General features: G+C 32.1%; 2 protein-coding genes across 2 annotated transcripts; one reads left to right on the top strand and one right to left on the bottom strand.

The window, feature by feature from the left end:
* Positions 1-1,934: 1,934 nt before the first annotated feature.
* On the bottom strand, positions 1,935-9,236 carry LOC148628736 (histone chaperone asf1b-B-like). Its single transcript, XM_088593503.1, has 4 exons — positions 9,041-9,236; positions 6,310-6,425; positions 5,019-5,195; positions 1,935-4,219 (listed from the first exon to the last, which is right to left on the bottom strand). The coding sequence occupies exons 1-4, from the start codon at positions 9,147-9,149 to the stop codon at positions 3,977-3,979; spliced, it is 645 nt and encodes a 214-aa protein (XP_088449629.1). The 5' UTR covers positions 9,150-9,236; the 3' UTR covers positions 1,935-3,976.
* Positions 9,237-9,507: 271 nt separating this feature from the next.
* LOC148628735 (uncharacterized) lies at positions 9,508-14,594 on the top strand. The gene has a single exon (XM_088593490.1). It carries the CDS (start codon positions 9,622-9,624, stop codon positions 10,219-10,221), a length of 600 nt encoding a protein of 199 aa, XP_088449616.1. The 5' UTR covers positions 9,508-9,621; the 3' UTR covers positions 10,222-14,594.
* Positions 14,595-19,484: the final 4,890 nt, after the last annotated feature.

Genomic DNA, 19,484 nt, shown 5'->3' with positions numbered 1-19,484 from the left:
AAGATTGCCGATATAAATCATCTAGCTCAATCAATGAAAACCATCAGGAGTCACCATGCACCATTTCAATAGGCGGAAGCAAAAGAGGTGCCTCCTTATGTTAAAAAATTTTGGTAATGTAGAAAATATGCTTCGCAGAGCAAAGCTTAATACAACTGCAGGGGTCAAAACCCTGAACAGTTCGGGAAGTATGGACACACCATTCAAACTTGATACAGCTTTAGAATTTGATTGCAATTAGACATTGGACAAAAGTTGAAAATTTGACCAGAATCAAAGTAGCCCTTTATTCCTAAATGGTTCCAGTCACAATCTCCAACATATTTTTAGGGTATGGCACTTTGTCATATGATTTTAAATAGATTAACTCCCTTTTCTTCAAGTTTTTATCCTGATGTAAGAAACAGAATGCTTCTGGCCCCTACTTCTTAATCAGCTCAAGTCACAACCCCTGAAATCAATCCCAGACTTTCTTTTGTGGTATGACACCAAGTAGTACAATTTTTAAGAGACCTATTTACTCAGTTTTTGTCCAGACATCAGGAAACACTGTCTGACCTCTCATTATCAATTTTCTAGACATCCATATGCTTTTATGAGAGTTATATAGTTTCTATAAAATACTAGTTTTGTCCCTAATTCCAAGAACACTTGGGGCCATAACCCCAAACTCAATACTAACCTTCCTTCTGGTGTTTGGAACCTTATCGTAATTTTTTTTATTTATAAAAATCAACTAGCTTTTATTCAAGTTATCACAGAATTAGAGGCTCTAGAGCTCTAGAGAACCTGAATCGCTCACCTGGAGAACTTAAAATCATGTGGTCATATCATTTGAACATTAAAAGCTTAAATGGTCTGGTAACCATCTTGTTTAAGGGGAACAAAAAATTTTATCAGACAAAGTGGCCCCTATTATTTCTGGCAATTTTGGTCACCATTGGCTTAGTAAAAGCAGATATAGGTCAATATATATTTTTCCAATAGGGTTTCAATGGCCACCTGAGCCACACAAATAGTGGATCATTTGTGTAAGGCATTGCAGTCATTAACTCCACCAAGTTTCAAAAATAGGCACATGTGGTTTCAGAGGAGTAGATCGTTACAAATTGGCAATCAGACTAAAATGGCCTCTGGCGGGCATCTTCCTCAACCAAGCGGAACTGTAAGTGGATCTTTTGTAAAGGCTCTGGGGTACATCATTTCTGCTAGGTTTGTCATGGAGAAGAGCAAAATGTGATAAGTTTACTGACAAAAGATGCAAAGTGATGGCATAAGCTCACTGTAAACTTTGGTCAAGGTAAGCTAAAATACCAAATGTCTACATATGACAACACTATACTATAATACAACCATAAAATAGACTAGAAAACATTGAAGCACCCCCTCCCAATATTTTGCCAATTATGGATCTGCTACTGCTTTTGGACATTGTTCTGGTAGTGTTTTCACAGAGATTAAGTCACAATGTATGTAATCTACAGCAGACCATTTGAAGAGGTATCAACATTCTGAAAAGTTTTCAATATGTTTAAACAAATGATTAATGGAGATTTGAATTTCAATTTCTTGTACAAACATTTGTATAAAAAGCTAGTTTAACTTTGTGTTTATGAAGATGTCAAATCCAAATTTTGCTGAACTATCAGTTGCAAGAAGCTACTCCAAATATTATGAGCACCTGAAGAAAAATTGGAAAAAGTGTATTTTTACTTCCTTATTTTATTTTTCATTGCAGTATTTTAAAAGACAATATAAATATAGTGCTTTTCAATATGAGATTTTTATGTGTTATGAAATGCTATTTGCTTACCATTTATAAATCTCATATTAAATATGATAGCAATACGGTCAAATTATACACCACAGAATAATGCCTGTCTACATTCTATTCATTGTTTCTTGTTGTTTTCAGAGTTGATAAATAACATTAGTCACATTTATATATGTTTTTATTGTTTTTTAATATTTTTTTCCATACCTGTATAAATACATTAATTCTTTCATATTTCAGAAAATTCACATCAAATAGCAAATTATATTTATAACATTAATCTGTTTCATGTCTGAACTGAAAAATAAGACAAAAAAAAATCTTACCCATGAAAAATTAAAAGAGGCATCTCTATCATGTAAACCTCAGGGAATATGATTTTTGTCCATCAATATTGAAAATAGAATTTTATTTTCAATATCAAATGGAGACTTTAAATTCACTAAAATGGAGATAATGCTACTCATACAAACCAAAATATTGCACAAAAGCACTAATATGTGTATTTCAAAGATGGAAAATGTGAATGCTGCCTTGTATTTCATACATGTACTCTGTATGTTTTTTTAACAAAGTGAAAAAATGTACAATATGAATAAGATGTTATGACTTCAATGATATTAAATTCATAAATGTATGAATAAGGGAAAAGAACAAAAATAGACAAAAAACAAGAAGCCATGAACATGAAAATCTATATCGTCAGTCTAAGACACATCATTCTTAAGACAATAATAAAAATAAATATGTTTATTTGCTGTCATCTGACCAACCAAAATTGTGCAATTCACTTATTTCCTGTGCCATTTAAAGTTCAATCCCCCCAATAACTAAAGGACAAATGTTGAACTTTAAAAGGCAACAATTTATATTAAGATAAAAAAAAAAAAAAAAAAAAAAAAAAAACCATCAACTCAAATTTTTTACCACTTGGTGATAAAAGCACTATGTTGTAAATAAATCTACATATAAGTAAAGCACTATTACAAGAAATAGTTTAATGATGACATTTCCTTGCCATTTGAAACCATAGTGTGCTAGCACTTCAGGTTTTTGATTCTTCCAAAAATTGCTGCATGAACAAAATTTCAAAAATTGTGTAATAAAACTGCAATAATGCATTCCCCATATTATTTTTCCCTTATATGTATAAACTGAATGTCAATTTTAACTTCTGAATTCCAAGAAGAAACCTGTAATCATTAGTCAAACAGTTCCAACTTTTCAAAATATATTTTAACAGAGTATTTATCCTACACAATAAACATTTCAGCTTATAAGAAAAATAATTTCCTTGATAAACATAAGATTTCCCAAAACTAAAACTTTTTTATCAATCTTAATATTCCCTGCTAATTTTACTTGGTTATAATTGCTGCTCTTCACTTCCTGTTTAATATTAATAAAATATTAATGACAGGATGAAGACTTTGACTGTAAAGTGTTATAAATGCTACATGCTTAACCCATTTAATGTTTCCTGACACATATACCGCAAGAACTTAATTCCCTTAATGCAAATTTGTAACTAAACACTGTTCTAAGCCAAAACTAAGTCCCTCAAAACTTCAGTTGACTTGAAGAATATAGTTTAATTTGATTTGCAGAAATAAAAGAATACTATTCAGCAAATAATTGCCAGAAATATATTTAGTGGTTTTTAAAATGGTATTGAATGATTTACATTTGGATGATATTTATGTCTATTGATCTGAAATAGTTAGGAAGTTCTCATGATGAACCGGTGACAAAAAGTAGGATCAAAAACCTAATTATAATACTAAAAAAAAGAAAAAACCACACAAAAAACATTTACACCACAGAATATTGTTACAAATTTTATTTTTGTGGAATTTTGGAAATTATTAATGGAGGTAGGTACAATACTGTAAGTAGTTTTTTCCAGTTTAAATTAATGACTATGAAGTGACAACCTTACAATGAGTAAAGACTAACACAAGATGAAGTGAAAAAGGATATTTACATATAAAAAAAACCTCTACTGTCCAAAAACAAATATCCTTTTTAATTTACAGACAGTTTCATATCTCAGCATTTAAACCACATATTAATGGTATCCCCTGATATTAAAATATTTCAAGAGATTAAAATACAGCTTGCCCTCATGACTTTGTTCAAAAGCAACATTTTGGAGCAGTTCAAAATTCTTGCCTAACTAGTGAGAACAGGCAAATACACTATTCACTCCATGGGAATATCCACAGCCATCCCATTACTAATACTATCTGTGTTGAAATTTTGTGGGGGTTTACTTCCCAAAATATCTTTAGATGAACACTGCTGAGCCTGCATTTGGTTTGATTCACTGTCAGTACTTTGTTGAGGGGGAACATTTTCACCATTTTCAGTAGTTGTGGCATTGTCATCCCAGTCTATTTTAAATCGTGTTACTCTTGGTGAGGTAGCTAAAATGCTTCTTTCAAGCTGAAATAGGAAGTACATCGTGATACTGTAAGCATCTCAATAATAAACCAAATGTGAACAATCTCACTGAGAGATTTATTTCAATTCTAATAGGACTAGTTTCTTTATATTTTTGAATATATGCAGCCTATGAGTTGCACGAAATGTTGGTCATGTGTTTATCCTTTTTTTTTTACCATGGCTGTGGTCTAAAGAGCTTTGAAGCACCTCATATTAGAAACAACAATTATCACCATGCTTCATCTACAATCTATGAAGTTCATCAAAACCACTCAATTGGTTAAGCAGGAATTGTGCTTTCACGTGATGTGGGTGGATGGCCCTAAACATTGTTTGCAGAGGTTACTATATATGTTCAGAAAATCAACTACCGGGCACAAGACCCATTTCAAGTACAGGTACAAATTTGTAAGTTGTACATGTATGAATTTTAGAATTTTTAAATTAAATTGTAAACTCTTCCTTTTCCTGGAAAAACTCAATTTTGTATACATAATAAATCAATTGGAAAATGGAAATTCATTATACTCCACACCAACAAGAACAACAATTTTTGTCAATCTAACTTGAATTAGATCTACATGTATGAATTGCTCCTTTCAGTCACTAAATGAAATCTGTTTGGCAGATCAGAAAGTAATTAGATTCAGTCAATTACATGTAGGTCTTATTTCAGCTGAATTGTACTTTAGTAGGGAACTTTGCCAATGCCCTTCTCAAATAAAATGCATTTCAAAGGATGCAGACCTTCATCAATCATGTACAGGTACATGTATCGTTAATGAATAATTTTACAAACCTTATCAAACTGAATACTTTCTGGAGGGTTTTCTTTAAGTTCTGGATCATTGTATTCATTATTTACATAGTATCCAACTCTTATGAATTCCTTATATTTATATGAACATGTTAACAACACTACTGTTACTCCAACTGCATCTTTATATGGTATTTTAGCAATATCTGGTGGTCCTGCCTGAAAATCAGATAAGATAATTACTACAGTCCTACTTATTTGCAGGAGTTTATTTTAGCATACATTTATATGTATGAGACAAAATCATAAAAAACAAGTTTTGATTGTGCTACCTACAAAAATGTATGGCAGGGATTCGAACTAGTTCTGGCAAGAGGTCCAAGATCCTTAATTCCTGTTGTAGGATCTATGTTCTGGACCAACCACAGATCTGTTTATACTAATTGATGTCAATATGTATTTTTCACAATATTCTATGGGAATGATTCGTAAAATCCTGAACTTTCTGAAATTTGAATAAAAGGTACTATGGCGATATTCACAATCCGTAGAGCATAATTTGCAGTCAAAATCTGTAGAAAATATGGAAATTCTGTATACATGTAAGTAAACACCTCTGCAACCATATTTAAATATACATTTACTCTTATTCAGAACCTTTCATTCTTGAAAACAAGCCTCCAGTGAACCCTTGTATTAAATCTTTAGTTAGTCCAAAAATAGAATTCAATACTTTAAGGATTTTAATTTAATTTTTAAAAGAAAAATCTATCAATCAGTGACACAAATTTCATGTTTTTAACTACCTGTATCAAAATGGTTAAAAAAATTACACACAAATACATATTCCACTAAGTGCAGATTAATCTACCAAGGTCAAAAACAGATAACTTGGGGCAAATATGGGTATCTAAATCTAAACATAAGTAAAGATTCAGCATATCAAAGTCATATCTATTCCAGAGGCGAAAAAAAAAAATCAAAAAAAATCCAGGTCAGTAGGTCAGGAATTTAATTTTTTTTATAAATAATGATTACAGCAGGACTTGAATTAGAGACTCCATTTATACAATACATAAATTGCTGAACTGACACTTCCTTAATGTTAACCACAGAACTCATGCATGCTCCCACACTGGGAACAGCCATTTCCAGTTTGGAATTTAAAGGAAAAAATCCAATTAGGGAGATTTGAGTCCAGGTAGGTCGGACAATAGGAACCATATATTTTCTTTTTGGCCTTAAGTACCTTTGTGCAATAAAATATATTTAAGAATCAACAATCTTGATGGTCATTTTCAACAAATTAAGAATCATCGAACTTTATCATTACCTGAAATACAAACATGTGTTTTCCACCAGGAACTGGCCCAACCAGAACAGAGTCCAATGTTTGATCATACTCCACACTCTCTGCTGATCCAACATAAATAATTTTCCATTCCAAATCTGAAAAGCCATAAGATTAAACTTTTGATTGTAACATGAAAAGTTTAAAATTTGTAATAATAAACATATATTGTGGAGATGTCATCCAAGTAGCCAGTATCCTCATGAAAAAATAATTGGATTTTTAAAATTGAGCTATACCATTTGCACCTGCATGCAGGAAAAGGCTTCCTTACTTGTTACCAAAGAGTATTGCATACTCTGAAAGTATTTTTTTGTTGTGGATACCAATTTACATGGATTACAGACAAATCATTGGTTCATGGATTTTGAAGGTTAGCTGAAGTCAATATCTAGGACATTCTTTAATGAATTGTTTTCATTCATAGTTTGAATAATACATTCAATTTAGCAATGAAAACATTGCTATATTATTTATACATGTATGTATTTAACACACAAGCACAAGTCAAACTTAGGAAAAAAATGTTTTTAACTTCTATATAACGTTAACAACAAAAAAGTAAACAACATATTTTGGAATAAATCTACAACTGTCAAAACTTTTGAAGTCTGAAAGTCATATAGTCCTGTTCCTAAATGTAATATGCAGTGCAAGCAAGCATTAATTTTCTTGCCATTTTTTAAAATTTAGATGAGATATTTTATGCCATGTCATGATTGTTAAACATTATTGCTAGCTTGCACTGCACTAGATATTCAACGATCTTGCACATTTAGATGATGTATTTTTTTCTTAAAATTACAGACTGCGAAAACAAAAAACAAAACAACACATTGCATTTATTTCAGCAGTGTTTCTTTGGATTTTTCCAGCTAAAAAATACAAATGTTGCTGATTTTTGTACTTTTTCACATATTGCATTCTGTGGAACAATAGGGTTTTTTCTACAGATTCTAACAAAATTTGGACATTATTAATTCTTTTCTAATTGACCTGAATACTCGGAAATAAGGTTCAGATCCTTAAGTGTTCGTTATACTATATGTAATAAAAATCTGATTAATGGCAGAAAAGGGGGTTTCTAAAATGCGAGTTTTTCCACCTTCTGTAAAAAAATTATCATTTTATTTATAACACATTAACGACAATACAAAATGTGAAATGTAGGGCTAAGACTTGATCTTACTAAGCAGTTTGGAGACAAGTTGGGTTTTAAAAATACATTTTTTCAGAAGCAATTCATGTTTTGCTGGTCTCATTTTGATCAGATTATCTAACAGTAACACTTAACGTAACATGTCTACCTTTAGCCAGTTTAGAAAAGGCATATACCCGACTACTCCAGCAGTGCTAGTGGTTGTCTGGCAGGCTATTTTCTGACTTGGTGCCATCCTAATCTCTAGCATCTGACATGTTGAAAGCCATCGCAAATGTGAATTAGCTAACTATGTGTTTTAAAATATTTTAAGTCCTTTATTTATATAAAAGTTTAACCTACCGAAAATCAAGCTATAAAAATCTAAAACTTTTGTTAAATACCTAGGAAACATTTGTAATGAAGACAGTTATAGAAGTGACCAGCCATTTGGAATTAAGTCACAAATTTTCAGAACACAATATATTTTTGACAAAACAAAATGAAAGTTGGTAAAGGCAATTTGTAGGTTAATTTAATATATTTGTTTCACAAATTTTAAAATCCTTAACCTTATCAACTGGAATTACACATTCAAAAAGCTAAAAAAGTAAATGTGAAGTTCATTTATACTGCTTTTACATAGGATTTCCTGGATTGCTGGATTTTCTAATCAGGTAGATCATTTGTTTTTCTTCAGTTTATTCACCTTCTTCAGTGTTATGTTAAGAAACTGTATAAAATGTTTTAAATGGCAAATGTTTTACCCATCCTCCCAAGTCAGGGTTTTGAGTCCACCCTCGCTCCCTCAGACCCGACATCACTCATTCATATTTAGCGGGTATCGTCCAGCCAATTCCGATTGGTTGCTTCTCCGGGTGAGAAGCACCAATGAAAATCGATTTAACATAAAATGTCTGTGGAAAGGTAAACAATAATACTAGGTAATGGACGATTCGATATAGTAACTGAAAGTTGTATGATGTCACAAATGATGCAATATGAGCAAGAATGATAACTGTAGATTCTGTTTAAAGTCTTTACTGAAAAAAAAAATGATGTTATATGAAGCCACTTTCTAAGTTATATTGAAGAATTTCTATTACGAGTGATTTGATTGGATTTTGGATCAATTTAAGCAACTCACTAGATGGCGCTGGACGATACCCACAAAATATGAATGAGTGATGTCTGGGGTTTGAGGGAGCGAGGGTGAACTCAAAACCCTCACTTGGGAGGATATTTCACCATAATTCTGCTGATTTCAAAGAACATGGGAACCAGCGGTATGCAATATGGCGCTTGGAAGTTAGAGGTTGGGGTATGGAGGACAAAGTTCCAACCTCTTTCGTTTTAGCCAATGTAGGAGTAATAGTACCTGACCTCAGTATTCAAATTAAAGAGGGTTGTGAAGTGGAAATTCTGACTATCCAAATACATTCTCACTGTGAAAAAAAAACGTATTTTTCTGATAGCGAACCCATAATTGACAAGCTCTAAGCTACATTTACTGATATTAAAGTCATAATAATAATTATAAACTTCAAATGCGAAAAAAATAAACAAAATATATACCTTCGGGGAGGTCTTCCAGGCATTCAAACGTGATCTCAAATTGGAAAGGATTGAAAAATGGGGATGGGTTGTCTAACACTCTGACATTACAAATGTTGACTTTGGCCATTTCTCAGAAATCTTGGTGTCATAGAATGTTGTGCTTGAATTGTTCTTTCTTTTCAATGGCGCCAAAGGGATAACTGTTAACATTAAAATCATTGGTTAATGACTTACACGGAATTGTGCAACATAGGATTTGATTGGCCTACTGTTTAGCTTCCGGTTTTGTTACTTTCGTTTCGTTCTTAGAGTAAAGTGTATATTTCATATACTGCACGTTGCATTTAAAACTTTACTTAAGAATTAGATAAAAGATATTGCAAATAGAGTGCACAATAAAAGAAACATTTTAATATATGATTAATTCATTTGTTGAGTAAAAAAATTAAAAGTATCAAGCAATATGACATATCAATTGAAAATATACACTTCATAGCTGCACTTTCACTTTTACTTTGCCAACTGGGCAAATTGGCTTTACTGGAGACAAGTTGTTTAGAAGGTTTAAATGCAGTAACTAATCACTGAACAAATGCAAAATGGTTTCAAGAACTACAATTCAAGAAGCAAACAAACATTTACATGCCATGCACTTACATTCAACATATTTGGAAAATAGTCTTCAAGAATGCAAAGAAATCATGAAACAAAATGAAGAAAAGTACTTTAATCAAATTCAGAGCCTACGTAAAGAAACAGATGATCAGATTTCTGAAGTAACAACCAAACTTGTGCAAACTCAAAATGAAAAGCGGCAATTGGAAAAATTACTTGAAGAAAAGGACTCAGAAATTCGATTGCTGAATGGTCGACTCTCAGTGTTCAAACAAATATTCCAATTTTTACCAGGACTTAGAAGTTTTCTTGGAGTTATTGAAAATGCAAGACAGTTAACAAAGGATGATAACTTAGATGGTTATAATATTACTAATGATGTTGACTTACATAAAATGAATATCTCTGTTTCATCAATTGCAAAACACAACATTCCAAATGGGAGAATAAGAACTTTATCTATTTCTTCAGATGAAGAGGAATCAGTGGCAAGACCTACAGAGAGTAACCATTCCGATATGAGTGTAAAATCTGCAGCATTGAACAATGTCATATCAGACAAAACTGCTGAAGTATATTTGTGATGAAAATATTTTTGTACTTGGTCATACGAGTAAAATATTTTAAATGCCTTTCAAATGTATAATGCACCAAACTACTTTGATTTAATTTCAATTTTTAAACATAATTTCAGTTACTCGTGTTTTCGAATCACTACATTTTAACATATGAAGTGAAAGAAATTTGTTTACACAAAAGTGGTGCAGTCTTTGAATAAGTAAGAATTTTTTCATTGCCTTAAAAAGAGCTATGGCATCAAATGAAATTTTAATTTCCTTATTCCAATTTATACTAAAAAAGTTGTACTTGATATATTTTTGTAAGGCCTATGTATGGTTAAAAATTATATATTTACAAAATGTATATTGGTTAAGGATTTACAAAACTGCTACAATATAATCCTTTTTGACTTGCTCAGTCATTTGAATTTCTTTTAGTTCTGCTATTGCTATATGCTTTATAATAGTTAAGATTTCTCATTCTTTATATGTTACATGTTTTTTTAAAAGTTATATGTATACATTTTGATTGCATATGAATGGTATATGTGGTTGTAACTTTTTTTGTACATATTCCTGCTACAAAGTGTTGTTTTTCTTTTGATAACATCATCTTTACTTTCCCCTGTCTTTCTTCATCTTTTTTGCTACATTCTTGATTTTTGCATTTTGAAAACTGATTTCCCCTGTTTAATAAGAACAAATAAAAATAATAGCCTTGTTTCCTAGTACCAGCAAGAAAAAGAAGGGAAGGTTGGTAGAAAAATATACATTAAAAAAAACATTTTACAATTAGTAAATGGTGAAACAGTTTAGACTTTTGTTGGTGCTTGAGCAGAAACAGCCATAAAATGTTTGGGTAGTGAATAAAAAAAATGGGTAGGTACATATTGTAGGGTTGAAGGAAATAGACATATTATTTATTTTTTTATTGGCCTAATGAACTGATTTCATTATGAATTCGTAATCCTGTAAACCATTTTTCCATCTCATTTGGCCTAAATTAAACTTACGTTTGTTTGCTCTTTCCCTATTTACTCAGAAAAAAATCTTTCCACAAAAACTGTTTTTGGTCGATGATAATATATTATTTAACACATCCTTTACATTTATAATCTTTTTCCCATGATGCATGGAACTGTTTAATAATCATCATTGTATGCAAGTGCTATATGCTATTATTTGAAATAAATAATATATATCAGATTATATTATAAAACACCAATATTGATCATTTTAAATACAAATTGGGGATTCTGAATTACATAAATTGGATAAATTATTTCCGTACCCACTTACCCACAGTGAACAAAGACAAACAAACATTTTTTCAACGTAGAACTTATATTTTCTTGTATTTTGTAGAAGATCTAGCAGCAATATTACATATTCAATTCTTTTGGACTCTGTGGCGGATCCAGTGGTGGTGTGGTGGGGGGCAGCCTCCCATTTTTGTTAAAAAAATTGTCATTTTCATGTGTAAAATTGACAAAAAATAGCAAAGAATGTTCTAGCACCCCTCTTTTTCTGAGAATCTCCTTTTCAAAGTGTCTGGATCCGTCCCTGAGACTTCTTTCTGAAACAAATAAACATATGAATCAAGGTTTTTAACAACAAGTTTTTAATGAGTAAAATTGATATGTGTTCATGCTAAGCCCTGAAAATTTACTTTTCATAAGTATTATTCTGTGGTTTTGTCATATTTATTGACTACTTGTTCTTAGGTTTTTTTTTAATTTTAATTTTTGAATGGTTGTGATGTTGTTACATATTTATTCTAGTTACGTTTATCATTCTTTTCTACTTCAACATAAAAAAAATAAAAAATAATGGGACCCAGTTCATTTGATTGTCTAGTTTTACCTAGTTTGACAGAGTTCAGAAATCTTACATGCAATTTATTTTAATTCATTATAACTGAAAGCAATGTGCTTAAAAATATACAATGACAAAGAATATTTCATTCACTTAGTTATTCAGTATTTGCCATTATTGCCTAGAAAGAAATGTTTAATTTTGGTATCCTTATTATTGCTTCATTACTTTGAATAAGATATATATTTGAGTATCATAACGAATAAATAAATACATTTGGTTTCCACACATGAAACATAAACTTAACATTTTTTTTTGCCTATATGCAAATAATGTATAGAATGTTTGACTTCTTCAAGCTTAAGCATGAATAACAAAAATAATTCCATGAAATAAAAAGTACCTTTCTTTGTAAGAATTAAGTAATGGGTGGCACATCATTTTTCTCAAATGGGTCTTTTTTGCCTCAGACATATTCAGTATACAAATGTATCTAGAAAACAACTGAAAAGCTATTTAAAATTATCCTGAAGCATCTGTGACTTTGATATTTTTTAATGCTTATATAGGGAAAATGTGGGGGAAAATTTCCCACCATTTTTCCACTGGGCATTTCAAACAATTTTGACCTATCAGTATCTTAAAAAGGCAAACATTACAAAAACTTTGATGGTTGTTTCTTGAGGTTAGTAGGTATAAATCAGGCACATAGCTGCCGTTAGGCAAAAAAGCTTTTGCTTGCACTTAATTTTGCCAATTTTTTTTTTTTTGAGATAAAATACATCCAGGAGGGGCATAAATGATGCTCTAAAAAGCTATCTCTGCGGAGCTTTGGGGGGGCTTCCCCAGACCCCCTGCCGTAATTTTGCCTATACTTCAAGTTGGCCTCAGCTAAGCGCCTGTAAATACTTGGATAATCCAATAAAATCTCTTGAGTTTTTTCTTCATGTCCACCTCTTATACACATTTTGCCTGATTCTTAGACAGAGAAGTGCTTAAAAATACTGTTAACCATGTTACAAAATGAAAATAGGCGATCAAGTTTACTTGGCAATTTCCAACTATGCATTATCTGGTTTAGGGTTCATGTACTGTAACATACATTTGTGTCATTTATTCTTATTGTTTATTTTGTAATATGTTGCTGTCTTGTTCAGTTTTCTTTTGTTTCAGATGATTTAAGTAATATTTTATTCAGTTGAGAACCGAAAGAATTGAAATTTATGCAGCATTGCAGGGGTTGAATTTTATTTTCAGAGTAGAATGTCCTGCACTTCTCGAAGTTTCAAAACAATGGTCCACTTCAGGAAAATCAAGTTTCTTAAATGAAGTGTCGATGTAAAAGGTTGAGAGTCCAGAACCTCAGTAAATGGAAAAGTTCTGGGTAAAAAATATAGAGACCTCAGACCACCACTAATATGAACTCCTGGCATTCTATATCTTTCAATTACTCACTATTTCCTTTATCTTCATGATATTATTTTACTTTTTTCGGAGAGCAGACTTAACGGGCCCAATAACTAGTTGAGTGCTACCGAATTTTTTTTATAGTACAACGTATATATACTACGCAAATTTACTTTTTGCCAGATTAAAAATTAGGAATTAACTTCCCCTTTCAGCAGCAGCTGATCATATGGATGGTTTTTTTTTTCTGTTATAAAACCTTTCATACATAGATAACCATAGAATCATTCAACAGCTGACCTTTGTTTTAAAAGTGATGATAATTGAATTTGAATGTTTTTATATCAGATTAACATAAAGTTCAGCAATCAATTACAACACCTAACATGAAAGGTAAAAGGAAAATGATAAGGTGGGATTTTAGACCACTTCACGCTATGTACTTGTTATTCAGATATTTTTTAAATGGGGAGGGGGGGGGTCAAGAGGGATTCCAGGCTATCAATTGCCCATGTTTGTCCCAATTTTGCATGAAATTGAAAAAACTTTTCAACAAAAAGGGTGGGGGTTTCAAACCTTCCTCTTCTACAATGATTAATGTAGAAGTAGCAACTAGCAAATTTTCTTTCTTTAGTCAATTAATGTTTACAGAAGTGTTTAGGAGGAGACACCCTTTTTAATAAAAAATTTCAATGTAAAGAAGTTTGAAAAGGTGTAAGCGAGTCCAAAGACCAAGTACATGTACATACCACCAACTTTTATGACAAGTATATAAAGTGGTTTAGACCTAGAGTAACTACTGACTGGTAGGATCCGCCACTGTAATACCAATGTTTATGTTCTTTTTATTTTGATTGAATTCCATGATTCTTCACAAGTACATGTACATACTGCTGGCTTTTGTAACTAATATATAAAGTTGTTTGGAGTGAGAGTAACTATTTAAATTTTTTTTACAACTGTGAGGATCTTTTTTTTTGTCTCTGTTATAAATGTTACTTGATATTCTTCTGTTTTGATTAAATTCCATGATTCTTCACAAGTACATGTACATACTACAGGCTTTTGTGACTAGTATATAATGTAGTTTGGACCAAGAGTAACTATTTAGATTTTTTTACAGCTATGAGAATCTGTTTTTTTTTCTCTTTGTTATATTAAAAATGTTTATTGATGTTCTTTTTGTTTTGATTAAATTCCAGGATTCTCCAGTTGCCATTTAATCCTTTACACCCCTTCCCAACTGTGTAACAAAGATAGCCCACTATGGTCTTTCTGGAGTCAGTATATCAAAAGATATTAATTCTGTAAAAATATACTGTTTCTTTATATAAATACCCCTTCCCAATCTCTTTGTCAGATGTTGAAAATGCAGAAACTCTACAACATTGCCCATTTGACCATCCTCCTATTTTATTAATTCTGTGTGCTATGAATAATTATTTATTAGGGACGTTTACAGGTTACGCACGACTAATTGAACCAATGAGCTTTTATAACGTACAGCAAAAATAGTCCTACACAAGTTTTAGTGCACCTGTGTTGTATTGCTGTGGAAAAAGTGCACATTAAATCTTCTAGGAGCCGGTGTCGCACTCAGGCGCGTAGCTGCCGTTAGGCAAAAAAACTTTTTGTTTAATTAATAGGAGCTGAATAAATTCAAATAGTCATGTTTTCACAGTTAAATAGGATTTTATTCAACTCACATTTTAAATCATATTGTTTAACAAGCACAGAATGTTTAATTGTTTAATGAATATGTTTATTTTGCCGAGAGTGCTTCACCTCCTGGACCTGCTGGGGGCCTTAAGCGGCCCTAGACCCCTGCCGTAATTTTGCCTACAGTTCAATTTGGCCTCAGCTACACGCCTAGCACTGCAAGGTAGTAAACACCACATACTATTTTCAGGGCTATTAGTGTATACATGCAGCTTTTAGATGTCTTCTTCGGGTTAAACTTAAAGTAGAAGCTCCATTGAAGCCTATGGGAAGAGACATTGGTGTTTTTAGCCTACATTCATCACGGAAATATAAAACTCAAATCATTACCAAGACGCATCTCTATTCAGATATATTATGTTTGAAGATATTGTCCTGTAAAAATATACCGTTTACAAATCGGGTCTGCAATATCTACATTCTTAATAATCTGAATTCGGTACAGACCTTGTTCGAAAGGAATAACGACCTGCATTGGATCAGGGTTCATTAAAAAAACCCTAACCATGAAAATCTCGAATTAATGCTTCTTTCAAATCCTTGCACCAGTTTGAATCCTGGATTATTATTTCTGGATATCATTGAAAAAAACTAGGCAGTTTCATGGTTTGAGATCTAGGAAACACGACCCGTGTCCCGTTTAAATAATCCTTTACATTGTACCATTATTGTATGTCATACATGTATAGATGTCTTGTCATTGAAATGCAACTATCGATCGATAAATAATCGATTTTGTGATCATCCCCCAAAACTGAGTTTACTAAGTAAAAAGAACGTCTCCCCATACAAAATTAGAAAATATGTCTAAAACTACGGGAGTTAATTACATTGCTCATATATAAGACTACAACAGTACTTCAGACTATATTAGTCATGTAACTGCAGACCCATAAATTCCGAAAGGAGGACTGACTTGAAGGGGATACTCCAGTGATTTTCGATTTTTAGTAGATAATCCAACTTTTCGAGCATGAGGGGCGCTCACTAGTGGAGTCTCTTCGATTCGTCTATACACTAGTAGAGTAATTAATGATTTAATTTTAATTATATTATGATTGTGTTCGATAGTTAGAAAAAAAAAGATACAGATGGACGTATTTGTCTAACTAAATCAAGAGTTTGAAATACAATTAAATACTTCTTCGTTTAAGAATCGGGCAAAAATGTGTATAAGGTGTGGCACATGAAGGAATAATATGCAGAGATTTTTTGGCATTAACCAAGTATTTATATCGGATAACCTCCAGAAGTAATCATCAAAATGTTCGTAAAATTTGCCTTTTTTGAAGAAATTGATTGGTCAAATTTATCCCGTATTTTTTCCTCATATAACCAGTAAAAAATATCCATATGACAGATGCTTACGAATAAATTAAAGTAGCTTTTCAGTTGTTTTCTAGATGTATTGGATATATTTGAGGCTAAATATACCAAAGTGAGAATTATGATGTGCCACCCATTGCCTGATTCTTACACAGAATGGTACTTAAGGCTCCAGTTTACTACGAAATATAAGAAGATAAAGATAGATTGACAAATGGGATACGTAACAATATTGAGACACACATATATTGTCATATACACAGTTATATATATAGTATGATATTGATATCTCCTTTGAATGGGACGTAGACTTTTTTTTAGATAACTTAGTACATGGGACATATGTGGTCATGCAGGGGGTGCATATTAGAAAAGTCCTTGCACCACCGTAAGGAGTTAAATATATAAAAATATAAAAATCCTTGTCCACGGGGAAAAACGAGGACTGTTCATCCAATATTTCTGCTAATGTAACGAGAATATGTATGGTGTATATGTCAAAGAGACAAAAAACTCACCGGGATGGAAATATCAGCCCAAGGCCACCCATTGGTCTTCAGTGAACGACGAGGAAATTCTCATACCACAGGGCAGGCTGCAGCTGGCCCCAAAACATCATTATACACAGGTACATGAAAATGGTTATCTCTATATAATCATGCAACATAAAAAATAAACTAATTGTGAAAACAAAACAAGACATGTAGAGGCTAGAATTAAATTCCTGACTTGGGACAGGCGCAAAAAATGCGATGGGATTAAAGTAATCACAACCGTCTCCCTTTAAAATCTGGCCACTGTAGAAAAACATATTACACAATTAAACACTCCTAAAAATCAGTTCAAAAAGGTTTGAGTCCCTTTCACAACGGAAATAAAGAAACTGAATATAAATTACACAAATGTACAAACTAAGGACTACTAGCAGTTATCTGACATGCCAGCTCTAGACCAGTTTACACCTACAAAAAGTTTTGTCCCCATCGTATGTAAAATCAATCCCAATTCTTCCCGTGTGTGGTTGAGAATCACTATACATCATAAGTCATACAATAAGGACACAACCCATGCCATGCCCAAAACTGCCTTAAAATATAGTGTTTTAATTTTTATATAAAGAACCTATGAGCGAATCAATGTTAATACATAAAAAATGTTATACTGAACGATTTGACAACAATATCAATACTATATGCCTTACGAATGAGCCCATTCAGCGTTTTTTTTTTTTTTGGTTAACTTGTTGGGTGAGTATCGAGCTTTTTGTGCTTTGTGTAGAATATTACCGTAAAACAATGGGCAAGAAATTCCCGAGCGTGTTACAGTAATCCTTTATACAAATACATCTGTATTTAAGACTGAGTTCGAATTCCTTGTATCGGTTGAAAAATTTTGTAACTGTTTTTATGAGCCTGTGATATCGAAAACCTTGATGTAGTAAATTTTCATTTATACAAAGATTTCTTTCGTTAAAATCGGAAACATTGTTACAAATACGAGCAAATCGAACCAATTGTGATATGTAAACGCCATATGATGGTGACAATGGGACGTCAACATATAAAACCTCATGGACAATATGAATGAAAAATCATCCCTTTTATCGTAAATTTTAGTATTACTAAGTTTACCCATAGACCTGTAATTTAAACGTAGGTTTCCAATGGCTTACCATTATCGATAGGAATACTAAGATCAAGAAACGGACATTCTTTATTATCAATATTTGCTTTATTCAAAAACAGTTCTACATAATATATATCTTAATTTAGTATAAATATTAAAGTCATCGTTGTATAGAGCCAAAATATTGTTCAAATATCTAAAAGTGTCATTAAATTTTTGTACCAAATATTGTTTGGAATGGTTTTAAACTGTGAATTCGCAAGAATGTAAAAAGAGGTCCGCAATAAGTGGTGCACAATTGGTCCCCTGTAGGAGTGCCAAAAATTGACGATAAACGGTTTCGCGAAAGCGTACGGAAATGTTGTTTAACAGGAATTCGGGGGCTGTAAGCATATTAAAGGAAGTCCAATTAATGTAGTTTATATGTTTTTCGTTACTAAAAATGATCTAAAAGGATAAGAAAAAATATATTCATAACCCGATTTATCAATACTCTGTTGAAATCCCGACTTAAAAACATTATACATCGTTGTTTTTTTTCCAAAAAAGATGGTACACCTAGATACAAATATGTAGTTTTTGGTAGAGATTCTTCATACTTTGTAAGAAACAATTCCAAATCATCTTCCAAATATACAAAGGAAGATATTTACAAAATGCTGAAATTTTTAATTGACAATATATTTGTCCAGTGTGGTGGACGTGTTTTTCAACAAACGGTCGGCATTCAAAATGGGAACAAATTGTGCTCCTTTACTTGCTGACCTATTCCTTCACTCTTACGAGGCTGACTTTATCGCTGATCTGATCCGAAAGAAATAATATCGTTTGGCTAGATCCTTTAATCTCAGCTTCCGCTGTATAGATGACGTATTATCTTTAAACAATGCTAATTTCGGGGACTTGATACATCGCATCTACCCCAAAGAACTTGAGATAAAGGATACTACCGACACTGTGAAGTAAGCCTTATATCTTGACCTATACTTAGAAATCGATGATAAAGCAAAACTATTGACCAAACTTTACGACAAACGTGATGACTTTTCATTCAGAATTGTCAATTTTCCTTTCATCTGTGGCAACATCCCTTCAGCACCTGCGTACAACAAATTAGAATAAAATTTGAACAATTCATTTATAAGATGCTTTGTAAAGTTTGGTCTTTGTCTGGTCTTTGTCCCTGGATTACATTCTTTTGATTACCGCTATAACCTTGGTTCCCTTGATTACTCTTTGCCTTTGGGAAGGCAGTACATAGTACATTTATGTGTTTTTCGAACCGAATAGAATGGATATCCGGACTTATGCCAGAGAATCAACTCTTCATTACATATGTATGGCTCTAAAAGTATTTCTTAATAATTACACGTGGTCTATAAAGTATTTAAATT

The sequence above is a fragment of the Perna viridis genome, chromosome 1 (genome assembly GCF_037379345.1).
Source record: "Perna viridis isolate PV_CMFRI_1.1 ecotype Kerala chromosome 1, ASM3737934v1, whole genome shotgun sequence".
NCBI lineage: Eukaryota > Metazoa > Mollusca > Bivalvia > Mytilida > Mytilidae > Perna > Perna viridis.
The sequence above is the reverse complement of the archived record's forward strand: the minus strand, read 5'-3'. Positions and strand labels throughout refer to the sequence as shown.